We start from the raw sequence: 26,567 nt of genomic DNA, 5'->3' as shown, positions 1-26,567 counted from the left end.
ATGGAACATTCCCTTGATGTCTGCCATGACTGCTACAGCTTCCTGTCGAAATCTGAGAAGTACACCCAAAAGGGTGTTTGTAAGATCTGGGCCTTGCAAAAGCTCTGAATTCAAAGAAGTGCCTCGAAAGTTGGAAGTACAATCAAAGACTACTCGTATCTTACCCTTTCTCTTATGATACACCCCATGATGTGGGATATACCACATTCTTCCATCTCTTCTGTGAAGCTGCTCATCAGGTACCTTTTCGGCATATCCCTTTTCTAGGATATCTTCAATGAAGCCTTTGTAGTCTTTTAGAAATTACTCATCCCTTCTGAATCTTTTAAGGAGGTTAAGCGCTCTCTGCTCAGCTACTTCTCTATTATTTGGCATGTTGATATTTTCTCTCCTAAATGGGATTCGTAATTCATAATGCCCGGGATACCTTAATAAAATTATTTGCAATGGTCAAAAACTACTTATTCTCATAGGAGAGTTCCTTCTTTTCGTTGTAGGCTTGTTCTGAGAAATCCTAGGGCTGGGGTTAGGATTAGGCAATCAGGTACTGACTTCAACGAGGGGGGTAATAATTTGGCACGGGGTCGAAATTCGGCACAACACCGGCATATTCAAATTCATCAGCCATTTTCAAAATTAAAACCTTAGTTCAGCCAGCTCAGCCAATTTACTCAATTCAATTTTCAATTTTCATTCCTCATATTCGCTTGTCTATATTCATAAACCTTTTGTACCTTCATACCTTGAGATCAAACCGCAATGAACCGCGACCGGCACGTAACTTACAAAGCGGTGCATCCACTCGCTGTCCAAGGATTACGCAATGCCGACATCCTCCCTGTGTAGCACGGCGTCCTCAGCTAAGTCGGCATCTTCGTATTCACTTAATCCAGGGAGTTTTGAGACTTATGTAGTGACCATCTTTCCTTCGAGGAAATACAGTTGACGCGTGTACCGTCCATAAACTTCTTTTATTTCTTTTGGTGACAATCGTAAATTGGTAAAAAAAATTAAGGAAATCACAAACCGATCAAATCTCCCGCACGGTCTCAAAACGGTCCCTTCACTGTCCCCAAAACTGTTATTCACAGGCTCCTACAAACTGCAATATTTTAATTTTGTAGTGGTACGTACAGTCCATAATAGCACTTTTGTTTGTTGAGGGTAGTAATCCAGTTTATGGGTCATAATTTGTGTCCTTACAGGTGCTTAAGAGTGTTTTTGCACAGTTTATGGAATTAATCCAATTTAGTAAAAATCCTTGAACATTCTTTGTAGCATTTGTGTATGAACAATTTATTACAGTTGATCCTTCAAGTCATAATTTGCTTGTTGAAGTGTTGGAGTGACTGTAAGAGTGTAATATAAATAATGTCTATACATGCAGTGAGATGTTTCTTTTCTTGAATAAAAGCTTACAGAAACTACATTTTTGGGAGTATCATCCTCAAATTTGAATCAACACATGGTCAGACATTCAGTTTTATCTTTGTGGTGTTTTCAGGCCTTTAACATAAAAGTCTGATCCATTTTTCCCTAAGTGAAGTTCATTCAAAGAAATCGTGAGTCACTTTCATGTAAATTTGACCATGTTTTACTCTGTTCCTATGCTACTTTCAGTTATATTGACTCTTGGGTAACAAAGTTTCAACAAAAAAAGATCATAGTTATGAATGTGAACCATAGGGTTTAAGAGCAACAGACATTTGTATTTGGGTATGTCATTTTCAGAAAATTCTCAAAATAGGGGCGCAGGTTAAGAGGTTTTAACTTAAAATAAAATATACAAGTAAAAGAAATTTATGGCAATGAATTCGACATTCAATAGCTAAATGAGGGAAAACGTGTATAATCAAACATTTGCACATAGCTTTAAACAATACATTTTTCATCATTGTGAGACAGAAATCATTTATGCAACATACAAAAGATGATAAAGAGTACTGAATTTAAAATGTACTAATTATATTATACTTCAATAGCACAGGAGCTTTCTTCAAAATACATTTTACTTTATACTTGGGTCCACTGGTGCGTCATCTCTAACAGCTGAAAATGCCTCAATCTCTTTAATGATTCTCTCTCCAATTATGTTGTTATTTGCTGCAACAACTCTTCTAGACATTAGGTCCATCGGTCCGCCTGTGAACATTTGGAACATGCTAATACATAACAATCATATTCAAATTTAATAAAATAAGTAATTCTAAAATCACATATTTTGGATAAGCAAACTACTGACAAAAATAGAGTAATGAGATACAGTTGTGTAAACATTCAAAATAGTGTTATTATCTAACACTATTTTTTTTTAATTGTTGTAAAAATAAAATAAAAAATAAAACTTAGGCTTTGAAAAGAAACTTAAATAATAAATGTTGCCTACCTGAAATAAAATATGTGTAAGTATAAAAATAACTGAACGCTAGCAAGAGCTCTTTTTACCTTCAATATCCATGAGAACTCCTCCTGCCTCTGAGACTATGACTGCCGCAGCTGCTACATCCCAACAGTGGATCCCAATCTCATAATAGGCCTCTACACAACCAGATGCAACCAAGCACATGTTGATGGCAGCAGATCCAACACCACGTATTCTTAGGAATAAAATAAAATTAATATTCAAGAGGTATTTTATATTGCACATTACAGTATAATCGTGTACACATGAGCTGTGTGTGGAAGAAACGTGGCACATACCCATGAACTGGCAGACACAAGATCTTCCTCATACTAGAGAAAATCTTATCAACAATTTCAGGATCTCTATTAGAGCCAAACTCTGTAGCGATGATTGACTGGTTAATCTCTGTTATATGATTTGGAAACAATTGGAGAGAAGTCAGATGACTGCCAACAAACAAAGATGGAATGCAAGTGGGTCAACATTCTCAGGAAGAAAGCTCACCTTTTTGGTCCGACACTTGCAGCGGCTGTCCATTGCAAAAAGCACCCTTCCCTTTTCGAGCAGTGTACATCTTGTCTTCTATGCAGCTATATACCACACCAAACTCTAACTGCAATAGAAGAATGATGGGTTTGACAGACACTCTTCCCACTGGATACACTTCCAAACCTTCCAAAGGCATGATAAATGATCAAGAAAACAGAGTAGGAGCAAAGTGGCAGTTTCCGATTTCATCTAACCACACAGTTGCAAAGATCCATTACAAGTGCTGTCAATTTGTTATTCAAAAAGTGCATTTGAAAGCAAATGATGCTTACCGTTTTGTTGACAGCAAAGCCAATGCATATAGCAACAAATGGATATCTGGACAAAGGAAAGCATATTTAGAGTAACTCATGCTAGAAAGTATGAAAAGTCACAAAGTCTAAGTCAAATATGTATTTGATCAGATATATCATGTCTCACTAATGGCGGGGACACACTTAACGACTAGAATGTTGAAACATTCTAAGACTTAACTGAACACACAGACTGTTTCCAACGACTGGAGCAGATTTTAAACAGTCGTTAAGTGTGTCCCAGGCATTAGTGAGTCATTAACTTTCCTGAACATATGCCAGTGGGGCCCAAAATTGAGACCACATTGAAAATCTGGGGTTTAACATCCCATTTAAACCTGGAAATCAACTGAAATTTTTAAGATGAAATAAAAATGATGCCTGAAAATAAATAAGAAATTTTGACTTCATGACATTTTCACTCAAATTGTCAGGCTGATTTGTAATTTGTTATTAAAAATAATGTTTTTTACATTTTTATTTAAAAAAAATTATTGTACATTTATAACACTATACTTTGTAATATATAAAAATAGTGTTTTTTACATTTTTATTTTAATAAAAATGTATGTACATTTATAACTTTGTAATATATGATCTTTGCACCAAATTACAAAAAATATTTTACAAGTGAAGGTGTTTCTATTACAGCGGCTATGGTGGTGACCAATGCTATCTCACGACCAATTCGTACGAGTGAGTAAAAGGTGGCTAATGAATTCGTACGATTTGTCTAAACCCACAACGTGATGGGTAGCTTTAGGGGCGGGGTCAGGTGTAGGTCATTCGTACAAATTCATAAGAATTGGGCAACTCGTAAACTATGTACGAGTGAGGTCGTATGAATTCGGACGATTTATCCAGCTTGTATAATTTATCCGAATTGCTGTGAGATCGGGTTGGAGTGACTGTAAAATTGACGTCTTTCTCTCTTTCGACTGCCATTATCAATCTTGCTCTATTTTTTTATTTTTTTTGAAAGTTGTGAAAACACCATTGTGGAGTTTTACTTTTGCTATGTGAGCAAATGGGAACAAAAAATAGATTTAATGTAGTGTCTTATTCACCGCTATATACTTTAACCCAACAATGAGGACGTCCACTTTTGACAACCCCGGAAATGTGGAAATGTGAAAATGGTCTATTAAAATATGACATATTTAATTGTGTTTTCTTTTCTTTTAATTAATTAATTTATTAATTTTAATTAAAATTTATTTAATTTCACGAGTGGTATGAGACCTTTGAACCCCACTGTATCAGTGAATACAATTTTAATACATTACCCATGCACAAAGTTAGTGGTCCCATCCACAGGGTCAATAATCCATGTTGGGTTTTCAGTCAAAACACAAGGTTCTCCTGCAGCCACTGACTCTTCACCAATGAAACTGAAAGAAACAGCAGCAGACTATGGTATATTCTCTTTACTTTAGATTTAATATGCTCTATCTTGGAAACTATAGTGTAATATGTCTTCTGACCCTGTGTTAGCATGAAGGACTCAATACCTGTGTCCAGGAAACTTCTCCTTCACTGACGTAATAATAAGTTGCTCCACATTCTGGTCTGTTTTAGTGACCAGGTCAACAGAAGAGCTTTTACACATGATCTTTAGGTCATTCTGCAAAGCATCCCTCACAATCTGAGGACAACAGAGATAACAAGGTTTTGGTACAAGAAAATTACAACAACAACAAAATTGCATAATTTAAAAGAACGATGCTATCTCACCTCTCCTGATTTCCTGGCCACAGTCACGGCATGGTCCATAGCATCCTGCCAAAGGTCAGGCATTGTGAGAGCCCCTTTCTGATTGGACATAAAAACACAGAGCAACATTACATATTAATATACAATATCAGATGTATATTAATACTGGTCCTTCTCAAAAAATCGGCTTATTGTGATAAAGTTCATTATTTTCCATAATGTAATGATAAAAAATAAACTTTCATATATTTTAGATTCATTGCACACCAACTGAAATATTTCAGGTCTTTTATTGTTTTAATACTGATGATTTTGGCATACAGCTCATGAAAACCCAAAATTCCTATCTCAAAAAATTAGCATATTTCATCCGACCAATAAAATAAGTGTTTTTAATACAAAAAAAGTCAACCTTCAAATAATTATGTTCAGTTATGCACTCAATACTTGGTCGGGAATCCTTTTGCAGAAATGACTGCTTCAATGCGGCGTGGCATGGAGGCAATCAGCCTGTGGCACTGCTGAGGTGTTATGGAGGCCCAGGATGCTTCGATAGCGGCCTTAAGCTCATCCAGAGTGTTGGGTCTTTTGCCACTCTCAACTTTCTCTTCACAATATCCCACAGATTCTCTATGGGGTTCAGGTCAGGAGAGTTGGCAGGCCAATTGAGCACAGTAATACCATGGTCAGTAAACTATGTACCAGTGGTTTTAGCAATGTGAGCAGGTGCCAGGTCGTGCTGAAAAATGAAATCTTCATCTCCATAAAGCTTTTCAGCAGATGGAAGCATGAAGTGCTCCAAAATCTCCTGATAGCTAGCTGCATTGACCCTGCCCTTGATAAAACACAGTGGACCAACACCAACAGCTGACATGGCACCCCAGACCATCACTGACTGTGAGTACTTGACAGTGGACTTCAGGCATTTTGGCATTTCCTTCTCCCCAGTCTTCCTCCAGACTCTGGCACCTTGATTTCCGAATGACATGCAAAATTTGTTTTCATCCGCAAAAAGTACTTTAGACCACTGAGCAACAGTCCAGTGCTGCTTCTCTTGTGGGAATGCGGCCCCTCTAGCCGATTTCCTGCACACGCCTGTGCACGGTGGCTCTGGATGTTTCTACTCAAGACTCAGTCCACTGCTTCCGCAGGTCCCCCAAGGTCTGGAATCGGTCCTTCTCCACAATCTTCCTCAGGGTCCGGTCACCTCTTCTCGTTGTGCAGCGTTTTTTGCCACACTTTTTTCCCACAGACTTCCCACTGAGGTGCCTTGATACAGCACTCTGGGAACAGCCTATTTGTTCAGAAATTTCTTTCTGTGTATTACCCTCTTGCTTGAGGGTGTCAATGATGGCCTTCTGGACAGCAGTCAGGTCGGCAGTCTTACCCACATGGATGCAACGATTACAGATTTTGTAAGTACGATTATTGTCTGAGAAATAATCACGATTTAACGAGTATCACGATTATTATGCATCAATTAATTTCACAACACTACTAATGTATAATATCACATGAACACTCAACACTAGATTTTAATGTGTTATTTATTGCTGCCACAACACAGAACAAAATTATAAAATGACAAACAATAATCAATCTCTTTCTTTGGAATTAAAGAGAAGTGCTTTGTAAACATCCAGTATTTTCCTTTTAAAAATAACAAATTAAGTCAAAGGCTGCAGGGCTCTTTGATTGAAATAGATCCGAAAAAATTATTTAGCGTTTAGTTTGTTCTAAATTTATTTTCAACCTGAGGTAGAAAACCTGAAAACAATATATTGTTGGTATTTGACTTAAAAACATAAATAATACTATAAAGGGATAATACATCCCAATGACAATAAGAATAAACAAAGTCTTTGGATCTCTTGAATTAAATGTAAGCTAAATATTAACCATGTATTTCTTTTAAAAGAAAAAAAAAGACTTTTCCTAAAGTAAAACAGTCTTCTTTTCAATGAATGATATATGCATTCTTTAACTACTTGCATTCATCATTCTTTCAAGCAGACATATTTATTTGTATGAATATAATTAATCCTTATTATTAACAAACAGAGAATGATTTTCTCTTTTTCTTTTGTTGCTTGATCAATATAAGGACACAGACCGCTTTAGCTTTATTATCCACTACCACTTTAAGACATCGGATCATGTCCAAAGACATGCGGATCCAATTGCACTGATACACATCCGATACACTCACAACTGTTTAAGACATGGGGCACCAATCTCGGTCCTGGAGGGCCGCTGTCCTGCAGAGTTTAGCTCCAACCCCAATTAAACACACCTGAACCAGCTAATCAAGGTCTCACTAGGCATAATAGAAACTTCCAGGCAGGTGTGTTGGACCTGGTTGGAGCTAAACCCTGCAGGACATCAGCCCTCCAGGACCGAGATTGGTGACCCCTGGTTTAAGACATAACCGACATAGTGTACATGAATACTCTCCAAAACGAACATTTAGACATAATGTTGTGTGTATTTGTCTATTTAGACACGAAAGAGAGCTCAATTCAGTACTCGCGCGCTGTAGTTGTCTATTGTGCATGGCTGCACGCTTCGGGTGGAGTGTGTGCGCACAGAAAACCGTACTGAATAGAGCTCTTTTTTGCTTCTTCACTCTTACTCAGATCTATATGTCTGCTCTATTCATTCTCCCAGACGTTTACATTTTTTAACTTTTTATGGGACCGCTGGGTAGATCGGCACATTACAGTACAAATGTGCACATCTACCTCAAACGCAGGACATCAGTTCTGATTGGATCGCTTCCCAAATCGTCAGTATCTAACATTTTCGTCTAGTTTTTACTCATTGACGAAAATGTCAATAGGTTTTCTTCATAGTTTTTGTCATTCAAAACTAGGTTTTATTAGTTTATTAGTTTCATTATTTATTTAGTTAGTTGCAAAATTTCCGTTCCGTGCAGAACACTCGGTGTAGCATCGTCTTTACGATTAATTAACTGTAACGTTTTAAAGCGTGGTTAATTGTGAAATCCGGTAATCGCTGCATCCCTACTTACCCATGGTTACGGTTTTGAGTAATGAAACAGGCTGGGAGTTTTTAAAAGCCTCAGGAATCTTTTGCAGGTGTTTAGAGTTAATTAGTTGATTTAGATGATTAGGTTAATAGCTCGTTTAGAGACCCTTTTCATGATATGCTAATTTTTTGAGATAGGAATTTTGGGTTTTCATGAGCTGTATGCCAAAATCATCAGTATTAAAACAATAAAAGACCTGAAATATTCCAGTTGGTGTGCAATGAATCTAAAATATATGAAAGTTTAATTTTTATCATTACATTATGGAAAATAATGAACTTTATCACAATATGCTAATTTTTCGAGAAGGACCTGTATGTAATGTTGCTCTAAATCGATTCAGGAGTCACACAAGATAAAAGCTGCATTTTAAACCTCATTTTATTTGACGAGGCAGTTTGTTACTGATTAATTCCATATTTTTTTCACTTTTCCGGCAGTCCATTAATCCCAGCACACACTCCTTATATAGTGTTCTTTCTATAAATAGGCCTCCAATTGGGTCGAGGACTTTCTTTAAAAAGCCCCTACCCCAGCAAAAACGTACTACAATCTTAAGGCCAATTCACACAGCACAGACAAATGCCAACAAACATGTTTGTTGGGTTCCCTGTCGGCATCTGTTGCCGTTGGTCTGGTTTTGTTTTCACCCGACAACATGTTCAATCAGCGTTATTCAGTGTCTGTTGGGACAGTGTGAACATGACAGTTATTTTTCATAACATTCTAAATACAGTGGCCAACTTGTTGGTGTTTGTCTGTGATGTGTGAATTGGCATTTAGAACAAAAGATTCAATAAAGAACCTTTAAGGGTTCTGTCAGGCGCTTCATATATAGAACATTTGAGTTCCCATTATGGGATCAGTTTATGTATCTAGCATTAATTTTAATTCATTATTTATTTGGATTAAATTGTATTAACTAAACAGCCCAAAAACATACGTCATCACTAGAAAAAAAATTAAATAACCCATTAAGCATGAAAGTAGTATGTAATCATTTGAGAACCTTTAAAAAAAACTTATATAGAATCTAGGCATTAATGTTTTACCTGCTGTAAAACCTAAATCAATTAGAATGTGTTTCATTTAAGCTCCATTGTGACAGTGGTGGCTAGTAAAAAGTGCTTCAGTGTCATTTTCCACCTCATCTAATTTCCACCACATTTTGAACCATAAATACTGAAATTGTGTTCACTTATTTCACTCTCTGTTGAGATTATCACAATTTGGAAATTAAATGGAATCATGTTTTTGTTACATACATTTCTGTCGAGGACAAGGGTAAACATAAAAAGCTTAAATCAGCTGGCAAACAGAAACCCAGTAATGTCTGACGGTACTAGAGCATTTTAAGCATTTTATAATCCATAAAGTGTATGTCTGAGCAATGCATACGTGTTCATCCTAAAACTGCATGACAGATGAGTTCTAGCTCATCTTTAGTGAAGATACTGTAAGTTACAAATCTGCTTGATTTCATCGCCATTTATAATTTAGCCAAATATAAACATCGGTGCAAACAATGCATTATGATCTACGCGTATAACGAAATTCCAAGAACTTGACACAATAACACAATAATAACAAAAACATCTTACCAATCAAGTACAGGCGAAATGAAGACTTTCTGCCTTTAATATTGTTGTGTTTCCGGGTTCTTCTTGGAGGACCCGACGAGATTAACCCTAAACCATCGCGTTATTTTCAAATATCTGCTTAAGCATTTAGTACAATGAAATATCCCACTTCTTGTTTTATATAGTTAAATACTATACGTTTGAATGTTCTGTGTTTAGCACATAGGTGCGTTCTTCCAAAAAAAAAAAATCGAAGTTAGTGATGCGCATGCGCCGTATGTCTGTCTTTCTTTCAGCATCCCTATGACAGCAACTGCCTTACCCTTTGAACTGGGCATGTAGTATTTGCTATGAATCAGTAATGCTGTGAAGTGTATTTTCTAAATTTACCTTTTGTTCTTTGAACAACAGAAATCTTACTATTTTTACTTTTCAAGAATAGACATAACAAACCAAATACATTTTAACAGGTCTTTGTGCTTTTTTTTTATTGTTGTATTTATTACATGAATTGGAATGGATTTTTGTAAACAAAAAAAAGAATACTATACGACTTTGTTGTCCCAACCTGCAGCACTCAAAAATATTTACAGTTGTTTACAGATTTGTGTCACCCAAAACTCCCTATAATTTCAATGCCTCCATAACTTAAAATGAGTCAGACTTTACAGCAGGATTTCATGTAAACCTCTGAATAGAAAGCCTTGAGTAAACATCTGTTTGTATGTGGATTTCAATAAAAAAATACCCCCTATACAAATGGTGTTATTGCTGGTTGTGAGGTATCTGTCCCTTAGAGCACAACCCATACTAAAGCTGCTATACCCAACCTTTCACATATGGCTTTGAGAAGTTAACACTTTTGTAGAATCAATTCAATTTGACTAGAAAATGTCAAATTCTAAATAAAAGAATTCCTTAAAAATCCTAAACAAGAAATGAATACCACTTTAAAAATTCACATTGACTTCAAAAGTGTTAGGGGTCGAAAACGCCCTCTAGTTTTGTAGATAAAAGAAAACCCTAAAAACTACATTGCAGCCAGTATATGTTATGAAACCATTGAAGAGATTTGCAGCATTTCCTAAAGTCTAGCACAAAAACAACATCTATTCTGGCAGGCCCCATAAAACCACAGTGTAACACACATTACAATGAAAATAAAATAAAAAAAATCCACAGTGAAACACTTCAAGAGCCAGAATTGGGTTTCCTTTAAAAGATCAAACCTGTTTTCAGTTTCTTAACCGTTTACTCTGCATCAAGGGTGAAAGCTACATTGTTGTGATAAAAACCATGACAACATTAATAGTAAATACAAAGAATGTTTGTTTTTCTGTGATGTTAATGTGACAAAACACCCTAGTAATCTTCCTTTCTGAATGTAGTACAACAAAACTGTATTGTTTCTATATTGTATTCTTAAAGATGTGCCTGCAACAGTTGAAAGGGCCAGAATAAATGCACTGATAATTCAATCCATAAGCAGTGCATTACATTTGACAAATTAATTAGCACATACTGACTTGTGATGTCCCACAAAAAGCACTAGGAAAAATCTTTACCCTATTACAAAAATAACATTTTGTAAAGTATGTTGCTCCATATTTCTGTGGGCATCCTTCACCAGTTATTACATAAGATGACAAACCCATTAAACAACAACGTTTCTCATACGCACACTGCACAGCAGCTGGAGTGTCTGCCTGAAATAGAACTTGTCAAATCATAAGCCTATGAAACAAGACTTACTGAAAAAGGCATGAGTATAAATAAAAAGTTTGATGGGGAGCAGACATATGCTTTGAATTTAAAAATGTGAAATCTAAATATGAAGAAATGCAAAAAGTTCTCCACTCTCTGAGCTCTTAGCAAAACGGTTACAGTATTGAGGAAAATATAAACAGAGGTACTTAAATGTTGACCATACACTGAAAAACACATAGGAAAACACCATGAATGCATACTAGAGAGAAAAATGGCTCAAATGATTGCTTTGCATAAAGTTAAACAAGATTTTTTAAATTGACACAAACATGCACATGCACGCCCATTCATACAAAGGTCACATAGCAATTATCTTGGTTAACCTGCCAGCATAAACTTGTCCTTGATATGCAACATTGGAAACGTAGACTCAATACATATTGGTAGTACAAAACCTACGGGTAAAAAGAGCAAAAGATCAGTGCACCTTTGCATAGTACCTTCACATTAAAGCAATTAGATTTAACGAAGAGAGACACTGATGAATGTGAAGATCTCTGAGCTACAAAGCAACATGAAGGTGTTTGTATATACATAGAAAACCAAACTATCATCCATGATCATTAAGACATGGCTACTTCACATCTATGTTAGAGGATGGGGAAAAAGCTTGTCTGTAATTACAAATAGGGATTAGAAAAGGAAAAGGTGGGGGGAAACACCAAGCAAATGTTGACAAAACATTCAAATAAATGTGTACTTGTACACAAGAGACTGCATTATCAACAAAAAGTCTTGTTAAAAAGAAAGTCTGGGAAATTGAAAGAGTAATATAGTAGAATTCTCTTTTTTTACTCCATGGTGGGAATCGGCAGCTGCACACTTCCAGTGGAATGCCATGTGGTGCTGGTCCTCTCCGCATCTTACATACTGCCTAATGTTTTATGTTTCTGTAAAACATGAAATGATTGACATTAAATACACTTAAGCAGCTGATGTTTTTTGTTGAAGCAGACACTGTATTAGGCAGAGACAGTCCATTTGTGAACTGGAGAAAATACCTTTTTGATAGAACAGATTTTGTTAAATACACACACACACACACATACATATATATATATATATATAAATAAATAAGAGGGGAGAATTAAAATGCCAGAATTAAATAAATTGTCCTTAATCAGATACCATTTTCACCCATTATGAAAAGGAATATAAATAGCAAAATTGTATTACTTGTGGGCTCTTCAAGCTGTTCTTCTGTTTGGTTAATATCTTCTGTTAATAAAGAAGGAAACGAAATATAATTGTGTGTTAGACATTAAGCATAGAATGTATGATTCTACAAATTTCTGTACAGATTTTCGACATTAGAAAGTCTAATTCTTTATATATTTTGTATAAACAAAATTAAATTACCAACCTGCAAAGTCTTCCTCAGTCTGCTCTTCCTCAGAAGCTGCATCCTCTGTAATAAGACACATGTAATAAGGCACATTTCACAACAAAGCAAACAAAGAACTGCTCATCTGTTCAGTGTAAATTCAATAAATTTGTCCACTTCCTCTTTGTCTCTGATTGTGCAGTCTGATGTTAACAGATGTTTGCATCCACATGAATGTACTATTTTAATATACAAGACATTTTGTGTATTATTCCTTGTTGCTGCATAATCTCCACCTGAGTGAACTTGCAAAAACAAGAAAACATACCCTCTTCTTCCATATTCGCTTCCTCAAGCTCGGTTTCCTCCATTATGGAGTCTTCTACTTCCTCATCTTCCTGAACTGTCTCATCTGTTTCCTCTAGAAGTTCCTCGTCTACTTCTTCCACTTGCTCTTCTATTTCAGGTTCCTCCACTTGTTCAGGTTCTTCCACGGCTTCTTCTATTGGCTCAAGCTCCTCCACAGCTTCTTCTACTGGCTCAAGCTCCTCCACAGCTTCTTCTACTGGCTCAAGCTCCTCCACAGCTTCTTCTACTGGCTCAAGCTCCTCCACAGCTTCTTCTACTGGCTCAAGCTCCTCCACAGCTTCAACTGGCTTAAGCTCCTCCACAGCTTCTTCTACTGGCTCAAGCTCCTCCACAGCTTCTTCTACTGGCTCAAGCTCCTCCACAGCTTCTTCTACTGGCTCAAGCTCCTCCACAGCTTCTTCTACTGGCTCAAGCTCCTCCACAGCTTCAACTGGCTTAAGCTCCTCCACAGCTTCTTCTACTGGCTCAAGCTCCTCCACAGCTTCTTCTACTGGCTCAAGCTCCTCCACAGCTTCTTCTACTGGCTCAAGCTCCTCCACAGCTTCTTCTACTGGCTCAAGCTCCTCCACAGCTTCTTCTACTGGCTCAAGCTCCTCCACAGCTTCTTCTACTGGCTCAAGCTCCTCCACAGCTTCTTCTACTGGCTCAAGCTCCTCCACAGCTTCTTCTACTGGCTCAAGCTCCTCCACAGCTTCTTCTACTGGCTCAAGCTCCTCCACAGCTTCTTCTACTGGCTCAAGCTCCTCCACAGCTTCTTCTACTGGCTCAAGCTCCTCAACAGCTTTTTCTACTGGCTCTAGCTCGTCCGCAGATTCTTCTACTGGTACAAGCTCCTCAACAGGTTCTTCTACCGGAACAAGCTCCTCTACAGGTTCTTCTACCGGAACAAGCTCCTCAACAGGTTCCAACGGTGCAACCTCTTCAACTACCTCCTCCTCTGGTGCATCATCTTCTACTACTTCTATTGTCTCCTCAACTGATGAATCTTCTTCCACTGAAACAGCTTCCTCAACTGGTATGACCTCTTCCTCTGTTGCAAGCTCTTCCATTGCCTCCTCAAAAGCCTCTTCCTCAACTAGAACAGTGTCTGTATCCTCTGGCACTTCCTCCACAACTTCAGGTTCTTCCTCAGGAACTTCTTGCTCTCCTTCAGCCTCTGGTTCCTCCTCAGCTACTTCCTCTTCTCCAGCAATAGGCTCCTCTTCTCCAGCAATGGGCTCTTCGTCTACCGTCAGAGGTTCTTCCTCAGCAACTGGCTCCTCCTCCACAGTTTCTGGTTCTGCAAGGGAAAATAAGGTAACACTTTATTTTATACTGTCCGTGTTACACATGTAGTTACTGTAGTGATAACCATAAATTATACATAATTACATGCAACTAACTCTAAACCAAACCCTAATCCTACCCTAACCCTATAGTACGTACATGTAGTTAATTATTATTACTCCGTACTAAATGTATAATTACACTAACACAGACACCTTAAAATGAAGTGTAACCAAAAATAATTATAATTAAATCTAATATACTATGCTCCTATTGTGCCAATATATTTCATACATGATCCAATTCAGAGGTTAGGTAAATTTATGCTACTTTTTTTTTTATACACTACATGGCATGCATACACCTATGGTAAATGGACTGCATTTATATAGTGCTTTCACAGACCCAATGGCCACCAAAGCGCTTTACATATTTGCCTCGCATTCACCCATTCACTCACTCATTCATACACCGACGGCGGTGTCAGCCATGCAAGGCGCCATCCAGCTCGTCGGGAGCAGCTGGGGTTAGGTGTCTTGCTCATGGACACCTCGACACTTGGTCAGGTGGAACCGGGGATCGAACCACCAACCTTTCGGTTTGTAGACAACCTACATGAACCACTGCCGCCCCGTCACATAATCACATAAACCCCGAGTCAAAAAATAGCAAATAAAAAATAGCAACAATTACAGACTGTAACCTCAAAAGACATCCTAAAAGTTGTACCTGGTGGCGGCTGAGCTGCTTCTTCAACTTTAATGGCTTGGATCTCTTCCTCCTCAATAGAGTCTGGAGCTAATTCGGAAAAAAAAAATTTGTTTACGGTTTAGCTTATTTTTTAATTTATTGTTAAAAGCTTTTGTTTATCCGTCATAAAGGTGCTTGTGCATTAATGATTTTCAGATACAAGTGCTCCTAGGTGACCATGAAAATTATTTCTATATAGTACACAAGTGGTGCATATGTATAATAGTACACAGTCCTTGTGTACACAGTGTTAATGTTTAATCCATACACAAGATAAAGTTAATTCCCCTGCAGGAATTCCTCAAACAAGTGTTTTCTTTCATATACTTTTAATTATAATATATAATATATCTCATCTTGTAATAATGGCAGTAACTTGCATATTTTCATTGACTTTCCAAATTTGCATATCACAATGTCTATAAGGGTTATAAAACCTTACATCTTATTTTAGATATTTCTACGATATTTCTATGATCTATGCATCAAATTCTCATAGCACCCTTATTTACGGCTAAAAACTCTTGTGTGTGATTCTACTATACCTTCTTCCACAGGTTCAGCAGAGGCTGCCTTAACCGGTTCACTGTTCTCAATGGTGGGCTTATCTTTCAGTCCTGAGGATTTTACATGTGGATGTGCATACATGAGGCAAGTGTTAAAAATAAAATCCCATAAAACAAGCATATGACTCTAATCTATGAAGTGCATTAAATAACCTTTACATGCCATTTGGTTTACTTTTGCACTAGAGATTTTAGTTTTACAGGTATAGATTTAACTTTTACAGAGACAAAGGTAAAGTTTTTAAACTGTTTTTAAATCATGGTGTTTAAAGATTTTAATCGTTTGAGATTTTAAAAACAGACAAGTAGGAAAACAGAGGAGAGGAAAAAGGAATATTTATAGAAAAGTTTATAGATATTATTAAGGGGCAGACAAGCATTCTTGTGGAGAAAAAAGGCCCATTTCAATACTGTGCAACTGTTTATTCTTCTTATATCAATCAACACTGAAAAGAAAACACTCAAAGCACCGAAAAAGCAAATCAGGATACTCATATTTTATTGATAACACAAGAATTTTCTCTCTTAGTTAATGCAACTTATTTTATTTATTATAAATGATCAAAATCAGAAAAACACCAATGTTGAAATCTCACACTAGCTAGTATTGCATAAGAGTAAACCAAAAATTCTACCCTCAAACAAAACAAATATTAAGGGAAATAAAAGAAATTCCACCTGACAATCAGCATATAGCACCTTGTTGTGATTCTGCTTCTACTAATCGCAATGTTATGATTAACATAACTGATCATAGAGACAAAAGATCTTGCCTTCAGCCTATAAAGGGTGGTCTCTGAAAACTGCTCATAACGGACTGAGATCAAGTTCAGCCAGATCTTAACACAATGCACACCAAATGTTCTGACATTTAATGCCTTACAGTTTCTTTTTAGCTGCAGCCTTCTTGGATTCTTTGCCTTTTGCATCTTTCTCAACCTTTTTAACATCATAATTAACAGGTTTCTCATGGGTTTTCTTTTCAACTTCTGGGTTTTCGTTCACCTCATCCTTTTCCACCTTAGTCTTCTTTGCTTCTTCACTTTCTGCCAGTTTCTCTCTTTCCTCCTTCTCCTTTCTAATTCTTTCCATGGCCTTTTCAACATCCTCTTTCTCTATTCTCTCCCCTTCCTCTTTCAGTCGAGCCTCAGCCCTCTCCCAAGCTTTGGCTTCGGATTCCTCTCTGACGCGGTTCAAGGTCCTCTCTTGCTCCTCTTTGGCTAGGATGTTCCTCACTTCTGCCAGTGCCAATTTAGCTATTTTCCTGGCTTCCACTCTTTCATGGATAATGGTGAGTTGTTGTTTCAGAGCTTCCCTTAGCTTCAAACCAACATCTTTGGCATGGGACAGCTCTGGGGAGAAACTTTGTTTGATGACGTAATCATCGTAACTGAATGTCTATCACTACGCACACCTCAACCCATAATGCAATTAGTTGGAAAGATGCAAATCATTTCACATCAGAACTCCCTTATTAGCATGTTAGAATATCCTCTACACTCAACCGATTTAACTAAAAGGCTTCCCAATTGTCCAACACAATATTCAAAGGCCAGCCATTTAGGTTTTTCAATAAATGGTTGTTTATGGAAAACAAAAATCATTTCATTTTAATGAAGTTATATCATTTTAAATATATAAATACAGTAAACTAATTTACATCATTTAAGTCATCCAGTGGCCCCCTTGGAAGTTTGTTTATGGCAAGTCCACAGTCCCCTAATATTATTTGCAAATAGCCTGGAAAATGTCATTGTTCATGCAGGCTCATAAATGTCAACTACAAGAGGTCTTATTGTTAAACACTCCTTGGTTAAACAGAAAATAATATATAGCTTAAAAAAATGTGATGTCAGCTCAGTCATGCAAACAGAAACAAGTCGATCAAGTAAACTCAGAAAATTCCAAACCACACAAGAGACTTGTCTGCTGCATGCACTCAGATCAAGTGTGCAAAATACCTCCTTTTCTCCTGGAAACATCTTTAGACTTTTCATCTAATGCAAATGAGACAGTGCAAATTTAAGTCAGTGATTGCTACTACTTCTCGAACATTTTGGTCTTACAAATCACTGCATGATGACTTATGTAATGATTGGTGAAGCATACTTTTAAATATTGCTGAGAGAAAAGCAAATCTTTGTAAATAGTATGCTTATGCTATTGAGACAAACACCTTACAATGTGCACCACCCAAATGAAATCTGCAAGTAGTGGCTATTTGTACAACATTTGAGAATACCCAATCTTATTAACACAAATAAAAAGCCAAACAACAAAGGAAAAATATGGCAAAAATATGGCAAAATAATTAAACCAAAGGATCTGAATTGCTGATTTCCGAAAATAAACACTACAACTGTACTTGAAATGTTTGAAGGTATATTACTTAAGTGGGAATAAAGGAAATAGTACTAACTGTATCCCTCAATCTAAACCGAATTCTACACACCTAATTCTCTTAGAATACACAAAACAGCCATTTTGTAAATAAATCCTTATATGTACGCAGTAAATGTACTTTTTGTACAAGTACTATTTAAGTTATTGACACTCATAGCCCTCTCAATTCCCACCTAGTAATACAGACACCGTACATAAACACTATTACTTGTCAGGCACACCATTTCAGGTGCTTTAGATTAGCAGGTAGGAACTGATTGGTGACGGTTACAGTACTCTGGGGTTCAGGTGACGTCTCCTACACAAGGACACTGAACTAGTTCTTGTCTAGAGCAACTGATGAAATTAATTAATGTTCAATCTCTTAGCTAAGTAATAAATCTGTCTAGACCAGTGGTTTCCAAACTAGAGTCCCTCTGAGTTTTAAAAGGGGGGCGTGGCAAGGCTAAGGGATAGTGTATCCGTCAAATTTTTATGCAAAAGAAAACTCTTCAGGTTGAAGAAATTATTTGCTTATTATGAAACTACTTGCCATATAAGTAAATAATTGAACAAAGCATTAATTTGACATTTTATTATCTCAAGATGACTCACATTACCCGTTTGAGCGGTCTGTTATTAGTTGTAGCAGTAGTTATCATGGAATAACAGACCGCTATATGGCGTGATTAAAGAGTCAGAATTGAGCATTGCAGGGAGCCATGTAAAAATATATAAATTAATGATGCATGGTTCTGCACTAAGCATGGACAAGTTTGTGAATTGACTGCTAGTTTAAAGTAAACAAAGCAGACCATGAATACATTTCAAACATCAACTACCAAAACAACTCATCTACACCAGACGCGAGCGTCACAACGTTACAAAATCAATTAGAACCCATTATAATGAGTGATGCCATCTACACTGGATGCGGCACGACGTGACAAATTCCCGACTATAAACTGATGCTCCGCTCCATTTCTGATGTACTCCAAGCACTTGTGCAACTTTAGACACAAATGACAACTGGATCTGTAACGTTCGATTTGTTGTGTAGTCCAGCTTAGACAGCCTCAAGACATCGTCTTGGATTCTTCAACACAAGGACGGGTATTGAAGAGAGACCAAGTGTGTTGCGTGCCTCAAAATGTTCGCTTCTGACAGTATGAAGCCAAACAAGTTAGGATGCCACGTGTAGACTTCATATCATGAACAAAGGGAAGCCCATTGAAGTTGAGAAGTCTGAGAGTGCCTTTATGTAGGTGCATGTAGGTGTACAGTATGTGGATGGGGCTTGAAAATATTACCCTCTACAAAAGGGGGGCCCGGCAAAAAAAGTTTGGGAAACACTGGTATAGGCAATATTAAAGTTTCTTATCTGAATTTAATTGAGGCAATACTGCAAGAGGGTTGGGATATATATGCATACTTTATATCCAAGCCTATCAATATTCTCTACAGCTTTGATAAATGAGAGCAAAGGCAACTCGCATAAGAATAAAGAAACAACAACGTAACAACTTGACAATGTTATGTAAAATTGGCTATTTTGTAGTACCAAAAAGGTTAAAGGAATTACAAAACACAAAATTATGAATTGCTGAGGATGCAAATCATCCCAAAATGCAATAGTGTAATTTAAAAAAGGGCTCAAAATAAACCATTCACTGCCAAAAAAGAAAAATATAATCAGATTATAAAACAAGAATGTCAAATGTACAGTGTTAAATTGCAAGACTCAAGTAGAAATACATACTATAGTTCATGATATAAGGGAACTGAGGCATGCAGCAAGGTGATATGTTCATCTTTCAGCAATAAGGTCATATCCAAAAGGTAAGTAGTATATTAGTAGTTAAAAATAGCAGTTGCAAAAGAGCTGCAACAAAGCATAAACTACACAAGTTCAGTATTTACAAAGGTGTAAATGTTCATAATGACATCATCTTCTCAAGAGTTCACAGGATCCAATGTGACTGTTGGCATTCTTCCCAACAAAATATATCTTCAAGTGTTAGGAACAGAATCAAGTCGTCAAGGGAGTAAGTCCTCATCTAATAAAGTGCGTCTGTCACAAACGCGGTACAAAACACAACTATTGATTTTGAAGGCCTAAAATAACACATGTCTTTTGGCCCTGAACCCCTTCAGTCTGTGACGCGCCAGCAACATCTTCTGCTGCTGCCTCGGTTTCTTCATCCTCTAGCGTTTCAAAAGGACTCATAACGTCATAAAGGAAGGTGAAGAAACCTTGAAACCAATCAGTGCCCTCTTCTGCTAAAATATCGAGGACTTCCTCAAGGGAGTCTGAGTTTTCTTTGCTGCCATCTTTGGTCAGCCCTACGCAAATGGGAAAATAAGGAAAAAAGAGAAAGAGAGGGAAAGAAAGAACAGTGGGAAAGCAAGAAAACAGAGAGAGGGTGGAGGTGGTTTGGTTTGCAAGGTTTAGTAGATAAGGATTCAGTGCTATAAAATAGTGGGTAAAGATGCTATTAAAGCATATGAGGTAAAGGAGAAAAGAAACATGCATGCATGGGAATTAACAATGAGGCGGTTTTTAATGAATGTGGGGCTCAGTTACTTGTGAAATCAGTTAAACTACCTGCAAAATGAGAAAATAATTCTTCATTTTCTCTCCTTATGATATGATGTAGGCCTTAAAACATAATATTGCCAAGCTGGTCTTATTCTCAAACTCATGCAAGAAGGCAATAACCTCATCATTATGTGGTTTGAAAAGAATGATTACAAAAGCATGAAAAAGTACCATGCACATGAATTATTACCATTTAATTTGATATTGCACAAAAGTGAACCAAAGTCAGTCATGCAAAACAATCAGGTAAGAATCTCATTGAAATCAGAGCACTTGCCTAATAATACTTTAGCGTCTTCCACATCAAAGTCCCCATCACCATCAGCATCATAGGACACAAGTTTACCTTGTAAAGTAAAGTGAATCTGATTTAGTTATTTGACATGCATTGCAAGTAATCCACTGTGCCAAATATATATATATATATATATATATATATATATATATATATATATATATATATATATATAAACATATTTATTTTGGGATACTTTAAACTAAAGAATGTCCTTAATATATAAAAAAATATATATATATATTTTAACATTATGGACATTTCTTAGTTTAAAGTATCCATAAAGAGATATTTTCTACACAAATAATTGTGTAGAAATGGAAACTGATTTATTACAACTTTCCGTGGGAAGAAATTCCATTAACATTTGTTATATCATACATTCAAATAGTTAAAACATGCATATTGTTTAAAACCCCCCAAAAGTTAACAATATTGCATGTTTATAGACATACATTTATATATTATATGTATTCAAGTATGAAAAATGACACAAATTAAATGACCCTTTCACTCCCCTACATTGAAATTGAAGATGATAGGTTATGTCAAAGAAGAGGTTTATGGTGGTGATTATCACTGGTTCAGATGTCATACCTTGTAATACCTCTGAAAGATTATAGCGAAAATCCTTTGCTTTGGCTGCATGCAAATTAAGGCCAAATACAAAAAAACATTAATGTAATAAGAGTATTTTTAATACCACAATTAAGATATACACGAAGTCTTAAAAAGAGAGAAACCAAAGACTCACCAATTACACCTTGATAGTCCACAAGGTCAAAATACACCACAGCTACAGAGGTCCAAACACCTAGGAGGGCCAAAACCATGAACCAGGTGAAGAACGAGGTTCCTCCTCCAACCTCTGCCTTCTTCCCATTCTTATGCCCCAGCTGCGGCTTGGCATCTGAAGGACAAAAAAGGGCAGATTATACAAAATGGCAAGATGAAGTAAAGAAAAAGAAAAGTAATAACCGATTAATTAAACAAATTCAATGCAGCACATCAAAACCCTCACTACGTATGAATGAGGAATACTAGCTCAGAATTAAACCATGCCTTTAAAAGCAAGACTAGTCCTCTAGTATTACTGCAGGCATAAGCATTTTCACTCAAGGCCACTAATTGATACAATATGAATGTAACATTAGCTTTGAAGCTGAAAATCTATTGTAGACCAATCAATTATTTCTATATTTAAATGCAAGTATAAGATTTAAGGGATATCTGATTCAGGTGAAAGATTCCCTAAAAGATGTTTAAATATTCCATTTGAAATCTATAGTAATCACAAGGTGACAAAAGTCTAAAAGAGTGCAGTTATTCTGAGGTCTGTTGACACTCCTCATGGAACCGTGGTATAAATACATCTGCATTCAGAGCTCTAGTGGGAAGAATGAACAGGTGTTTTGTCCGCTACGTTCTGCTAGGTCAAACCACACACGTGTTCATGCACACTACAAACATTAGTAACAGACATACAGAGAGAGAAATAACAACACTAAAGTGTTACAACAAAGAAATTCTCTTTTTACATGTTGTACAGGTATCATATGTATACGAACTTAACAAGAACATTTTATAACAAAACATTTGAAAGCACTCGCACAATATCCACAAAAAAATAAAGCCATCAAATTTGTACTGCTCATATATACACTATATACAAATTTAACGAAAAATTAGTTATGAATAAATTATTTTTCAAATATTAAGGCTTCCTCTCACACTACCGTGATTCATTAAATGGCATCTCTTGTCATAAAAGCGCATTCCAAAAACATACAAATACCAATACCGGATTCTTCGTTCACCACCTTGACTTCTGCATTCGGCTCCCCCATCCCTCCAGGCAAAGTGGGGAAGAAGAGAGCGTCCTCACCCAAATCCTACCCCGAACCCCTGTACAACAGCAGGTCTTCTGCCTTTTTGTTCCTGGTGAATTGAGCCGGAACTTAATATGGAACTCGACCAGCAAATGGATTATTTTTAGAACAGTCCGCTTGAAAGCCAGACAATCTCAAGCACTCATAGGAAAGGGTAGAGGCAAATCCCAGTCCATCCTGCTGTTCTTAGTCACATATGAAAGCTGAAACAGCTGATTGGTCACCCAAATTACTATACTTATCAAAAGAGCAGTGCAGAATTGAGGATCCAATGCTTGGTCGTTTTAACGACATGCAAATCAAACTTTGGGAGCCTCCAGGCAGAGGAGCATGTAACTCTGAGGCCAACTCAATGACTATTTATTTTACATACAAGGTCCGGTCTCCCTAGTTTCTTGATGAAATAATTAACAATGTTAGTGGTGGCTTTTGCTTGGATTTGTCGAAAACAAACCAGCCAATTTACTTAAATAATCCTTAGGGAAAAAAAGAAGAAAAAAAAAAAGAGTTTGAAGCACTGTTTTACAAAGCAGGTTTAAATGGGGGAGAGGAAGATGTTGATTAGGACACACAATTTCTCTAAAAAATGTCTCAAGAAAATAAGCTTTCAGATAACCTACTGTTAAAAAGGTAGCAGCAAGGTTGCATTTATTTAAACAAAAACAGTAATATTGTCAATTATTACAACAACTTAAAATATTTTTTTCCATGTTAATATATTTTAAAATGCAAGTTATTCCTTTTACTTCAGTGTCACGTGATCCTTCAGAATTCATTCGAATATGCTGATTTGCTGCTCTAGAAACATTTATTATTATTATATTTTTGTATAAACGGAGTTCATTTTCTTAGGATTCTTTGCGGAAGAGAAAATTCCAAAAGAAAATCATAATGACCACAAACATTTTGAGCAGCAGTGTACTTTTCATGTGCATTTAATGCAAATCAAAGCCCCAAAGCTTGGACAAAGTGAAAACTGCTGAACTTTACAGTCTACTGAGCATTTGAATCTTTCAGATAGATCAAAGTTGCATGCAATGTTTGGAAATAAAAAGACACGCCCCTAAATACACACACGCTCACTAAATCTACAGGTAGTCAAACGGCTGCCACTGTGTCCTAATCAACATCTTCCCCTCCCCCATTTAAACCTGCTATGTAAAACAGTGCTTCAAACTCTTTCTTTTTTTTCTTTTTTTTACTCATGCACTGTTTTTGTCATATCGGTACAAAATTTTCATTGTCGTCCAGCTTACATAAGACTTTAGTGGAATGTGTGCCTTGAAATACCCTCTCTTCTTCATTCGTACCTACACACCCTACTGCTTAAAGCAAGCAGTTTGTGCCTGGTCACAGGAACAAACCCTGGACATTAACCCCTTATATGATCTTATCAGCAGCATACACCCCCGATTGGAATCTTGAATGACCAGCAAACCTCCCCTTCTTTAGAATAATAGATCATACTGGTTTGAAAGTCCAGTGGGTTGTCCTGGTGTCACAACAGGAGTTAAATGTAAGATTATTCAAAACATTAAATTATGAGAATATTTTGTATTCTATTATAAAGTATTAAATATTATTGTCATTCATAAGAATATCAGGACTGAACGGTGTTACTTGTTAAATTACACACAAGTGTATTATCAAACTTTGCATGAAACTAAAAATTGAACATTGTGAGATAAACAATTTAACGAAAGCAAATAAAACATTTACTGCACAAACCATGTATGACAGATTTGTTTTAGATTCAATGCCCTTGAAAAACAACATGCAAGGTTATTTGAACAGAACTTTGGAATAAATAAACAAAATGCTTAAGAAAAAAATGAAGTGCAAGCACATCATGGTGGACAGTCATTTCTTTACCATTTCTTTGGAAGTCCACAAGTTATTCTGTGCTGCTGAAAAGATCCCTGAAAGGAATGATTTCGACATTTGATAAAAGAGAGGATTGCACCACTTTATGAACAGCTAAGTTCACTTTGATGCACTTGCTTTGCAATCTAACTTTGTTATTAATGCAGCAATTTAAATTGGTGCTGGCCGGCTCTAAACTAGATAAATATCATTACAGGAAAATCTTCCATAATGTATAAAAACCCAATCTATTTTACAGATTTCATATAAGAATAAGCATTCTTATAGGCAAAAGAGAGAGAGAGTGTCTTTTTTTTAACATCAAATGATCATCTGCTTTATTAGCTTAAAATATAGAGATACCATCATTATAAAACAGGTTGTATGAAGAGATGGCAACAGGATTAATTAAGCTTTTCCATGAACAAAACTGCCTTTACCAAGAACAGTAGCTAATAAACAAATAGAATGTGCACAGTGGCCCGAAAAAACAGGATAATGCACACAACACCAAATAGCCTAATGCAAAATATATTAGCTCATAAAATGTAATATAACTGAAAATGTGCATGACTGAGAACAATTCTACAATATAACTGCAGGCATTGGAGTGTTATCTACTAGCAGGGTTTTGAGGTAACATTTTATATAGCTTTTCGTTAAAATGAATCTTTTTTTACAGTTTAAAGTCAATCCAAATGGCGAAGTCTATACACGCGTGTCTAAACTGTATGGGTTCATGTACCTTCAAAAGTCCAATAGTTAACAAATCTACCACTCTTACATAATAACCACGCAGTTACTAAAGTCAATAATAGTAGCTAGATAGCTAACCCAACACCCGAAGAGTGGGGTCCTGCATGTTGCAGACTTTCTTTTTAATTACAGGGTCTGTGGTGACATGGGACCCTAGAGGCCACGTGTAACCCCTCCCACGCTCTCCCAATATTGACACGTGAGCATTTAAGAGTTCGCACTGGGGCAACTCTGACTCCAACGATGAGCAAATATTTATATGAAAATATAGGTCATTTGCTGCTGTTGGAATTAACAAAACAGTACAATAAACTCGAGCTTTTGGGTCTCGTGCAAATGAGACCAAAAAGCATGCAGAAGTTCTGCAACCATTTCCTCCCATTTTCCAAGTGCACAGACATGATCGGGGTGGGAGATTTAATACACGCCACCCCGACTGAAAAGTTCTTACTCGCTGCGACGATTAATGAACTATTTGCGATTACAGTGTAGCACAACTAATGTAGCATAGCACAACAGTAGTCGACACACTGCACTGTATATTCTTATTTTTTGACCTGTTGTATATTTTTGTTGTGTCTCTTTTATGGTTGATAATCCCTACCCAGTACATTTAAACATTACATAAACAAAATCAATCTTGCCGCCTGATTAACTATCAGGCCTACGCAGAAATGCACATATTTTCGACGGAAGAAAATGTAAACATACATACCTTTTTTACCTGTTCCTTTTGTATTTCTCTTAGTCATTGCAAGTTGTAGTTCTTCGACGTGTCTTACTCTGTACAAAAGGAATTGACTGTAATTCCAGTCTCAGTTCTGGTACTGATGCTCTGCTAAATCAAATCCCTATGCCTTCATACACTGAGGCTCAGCGCAAACCGTCCCCCTTTTGAGCGACTGAGCGTTCGACCAATGTTTTTCACACAAAGCCTCTGTGGGCGGGGAAAATAAAAATGTCATCCAATCGCCGAAAAGTGTTCGATGACTTATTCAATCGTGTGGATACCTGCGGGATAAGACCGCCCAGTTCTTGCCTGTTTTTTTCTACCAGCACTGGAACGTGGCAAGATGGAAGCTTGCACATATCGCGAGATCCGATCAGTCTATGGATCCAATCTGTTTACATACTGCTGCGAATGAAAACAATT

At 36.7% G+C, this 26,567-nt stretch overlaps 3 protein-coding genes across 7 annotated transcripts; all 3 read right to left on the bottom strand.

Annotated features, from left to right (window-relative positions):
- Positions 1-952: 952 nt before the first annotated feature.
- On the bottom strand, positions 953-9,871 carry impa1 (inositol monophosphatase 1). 2 transcript variants are annotated; one of them, XM_077229136.1, is made up of 9 exons: positions 9,610-9,871; positions 4,981-5,058; positions 4,758-4,891; positions 4,533-4,637; positions 3,226-3,271; positions 2,909-3,017; positions 2,701-2,809; positions 2,446-2,597; positions 953-2,142 (listed from the first exon to the last, which is right to left on the bottom strand). In XM_077229136.1, exons 2-9 carry the CDS (start codon positions 5,041-5,043, stop codon positions 2,009-2,011), a joined length of 852 nt encoding a protein of 283 aa, XP_077085251.1. In that variant the 5' UTR covers positions 5,044-5,058; positions 9,610-9,871; the 3' UTR covers positions 953-2,008. The 2 variants fall into 2 exon arrangements, 1 of the variants encoding a protein (XP_077085251.1); XR_013203668.1 differs by having other exon boundaries at positions 1,579-2,142; positions 2,446-2,538; positions 9,610-9,832.
- A 176-nt stretch (positions 9,872-10,047) lies between these two features.
- LOC143737496 (uncharacterized) lies at positions 10,048-15,824 on the bottom strand. Its single transcript, XM_077229030.1, has 6 exons — positions 15,610-15,824; positions 15,044-15,112; positions 13,008-14,327; positions 12,719-12,763; positions 12,532-12,573; positions 10,048-12,245 (listed from the first exon to the last, which is right to left on the bottom strand). Exons 1-6 carry the CDS (start codon positions 15,749-15,751, stop codon positions 12,238-12,240), a joined length of 1,626 nt encoding a protein of 541 aa, XP_077085145.1. The 5' UTR covers positions 15,752-15,824; the 3' UTR covers positions 10,048-12,237.
- A 288-nt stretch (positions 15,825-16,112) lies between these two features.
- LOC143737551 (uncharacterized) lies at positions 16,113-26,315 on the bottom strand. Of its 4 annotated transcripts, XM_077229155.1 has the most exons (6): positions 22,708-22,940; positions 21,661-21,816; positions 21,504-21,548; positions 20,889-20,957; positions 17,592-17,627; positions 16,113-16,982 (listed from the first exon to the last, which is right to left on the bottom strand). In XM_077229155.1, the coding sequence occupies exons 1-6, from the start codon at positions 22,751-22,753 to the stop codon at positions 16,510-16,512; spliced, it is 825 nt and encodes a 274-aa protein (XP_077085270.1). In that variant the 5' UTR covers positions 22,754-22,940; the 3' UTR covers positions 16,113-16,509. The 4 variants fall into 4 exon arrangements, with proteins under 4 accessions (XP_077085270.1, XP_077085292.1, XP_077085281.1 ...); XM_077229177.1 differs by having other exon boundaries at positions 16,113-20,355; positions 22,708-23,153; XM_077229166.1 differs by lacking the exon at positions 21,504-21,548 and having other exon boundaries at positions 22,708-22,941.
- Between the last annotated feature and the right edge of the window lie 252 nt (positions 26,316-26,567).

This window comes from Siphateles boraxobius, unplaced genomic scaffold, assembly GCF_051911475.1.
Source record: "Siphateles boraxobius isolate OS27281-9 unplaced genomic scaffold, OSU_SipBor_1 1, whole genome shotgun sequence".
In the NCBI taxonomy this organism is placed as follows: Eukaryota; Metazoa; Chordata; class Actinopteri; order Cypriniformes; family Leuciscidae; genus Siphateles; species Siphateles boraxobius.
Note: the sequence above shows the minus strand (reverse complement) of the source record. Positions and strands in the feature narration are given on the sequence as shown.

Coding starts and splice junctions, on each gene's coding strand:
- impa1 (XM_077229136.1), bottom strand. CDS start 5,043: ATGCCTGACCTTTGGCAGGATGCTATGGACCATGCCGTGACTGTGGCC. Junction 4,638..4,757: donor GAGAAGTTTCCTGGACACAG/GTATTGAGTCCT, acceptor TGTTTCTTTCAG/TTTCATTGGTGAAGAGTCAG. Junction 2,143..2,445: donor AGTTCTCATGGATATTGAAG/GTAAAAAGAGCT, acceptor AAATGTTCACAG/GCGGACCGATGGACCTAATG.
- LOC143737496 (XM_077229030.1), bottom strand. CDS start 15,751: ATGCTTGTTTTATGGGATTTTATTTTTAACACTTGCCTCATGTATGCA. Junction 12,764..13,007: donor AGCGAATATGGAAGAAGAGG/GTATGTTTTCTT, acceptor GTCTTATTACAG/AGGATGCAGCTTCTGAGGAA. Junction 12,574..12,718: donor GACTGAGGAAGACTTTGCAG/GTTGGTAATTTA, acceptor CTTTATTAACAG/AAGATATTAACCAAACAGAA.
- LOC143737551 (XM_077229155.1), bottom strand. CDS start 22,753: ATGGGGGAGCCGAATGCAGAAGTCAAGGTGGTGAACGAAGAATCCG. Junction 21,817..22,707: donor GGTGGTGAACGAAGAATCCG/GTATTGGTATTT, acceptor TTTGTCCTTCAG/ATGCCAAGCCGCAGCTGGGG. Junction 16,983..17,591: donor TGTTTCCAGGAGAAAAGGAG/GTATTTTGCACA, acceptor GTTTCTCCCCAG/AGCTGTCCCATGCCAAAGAT.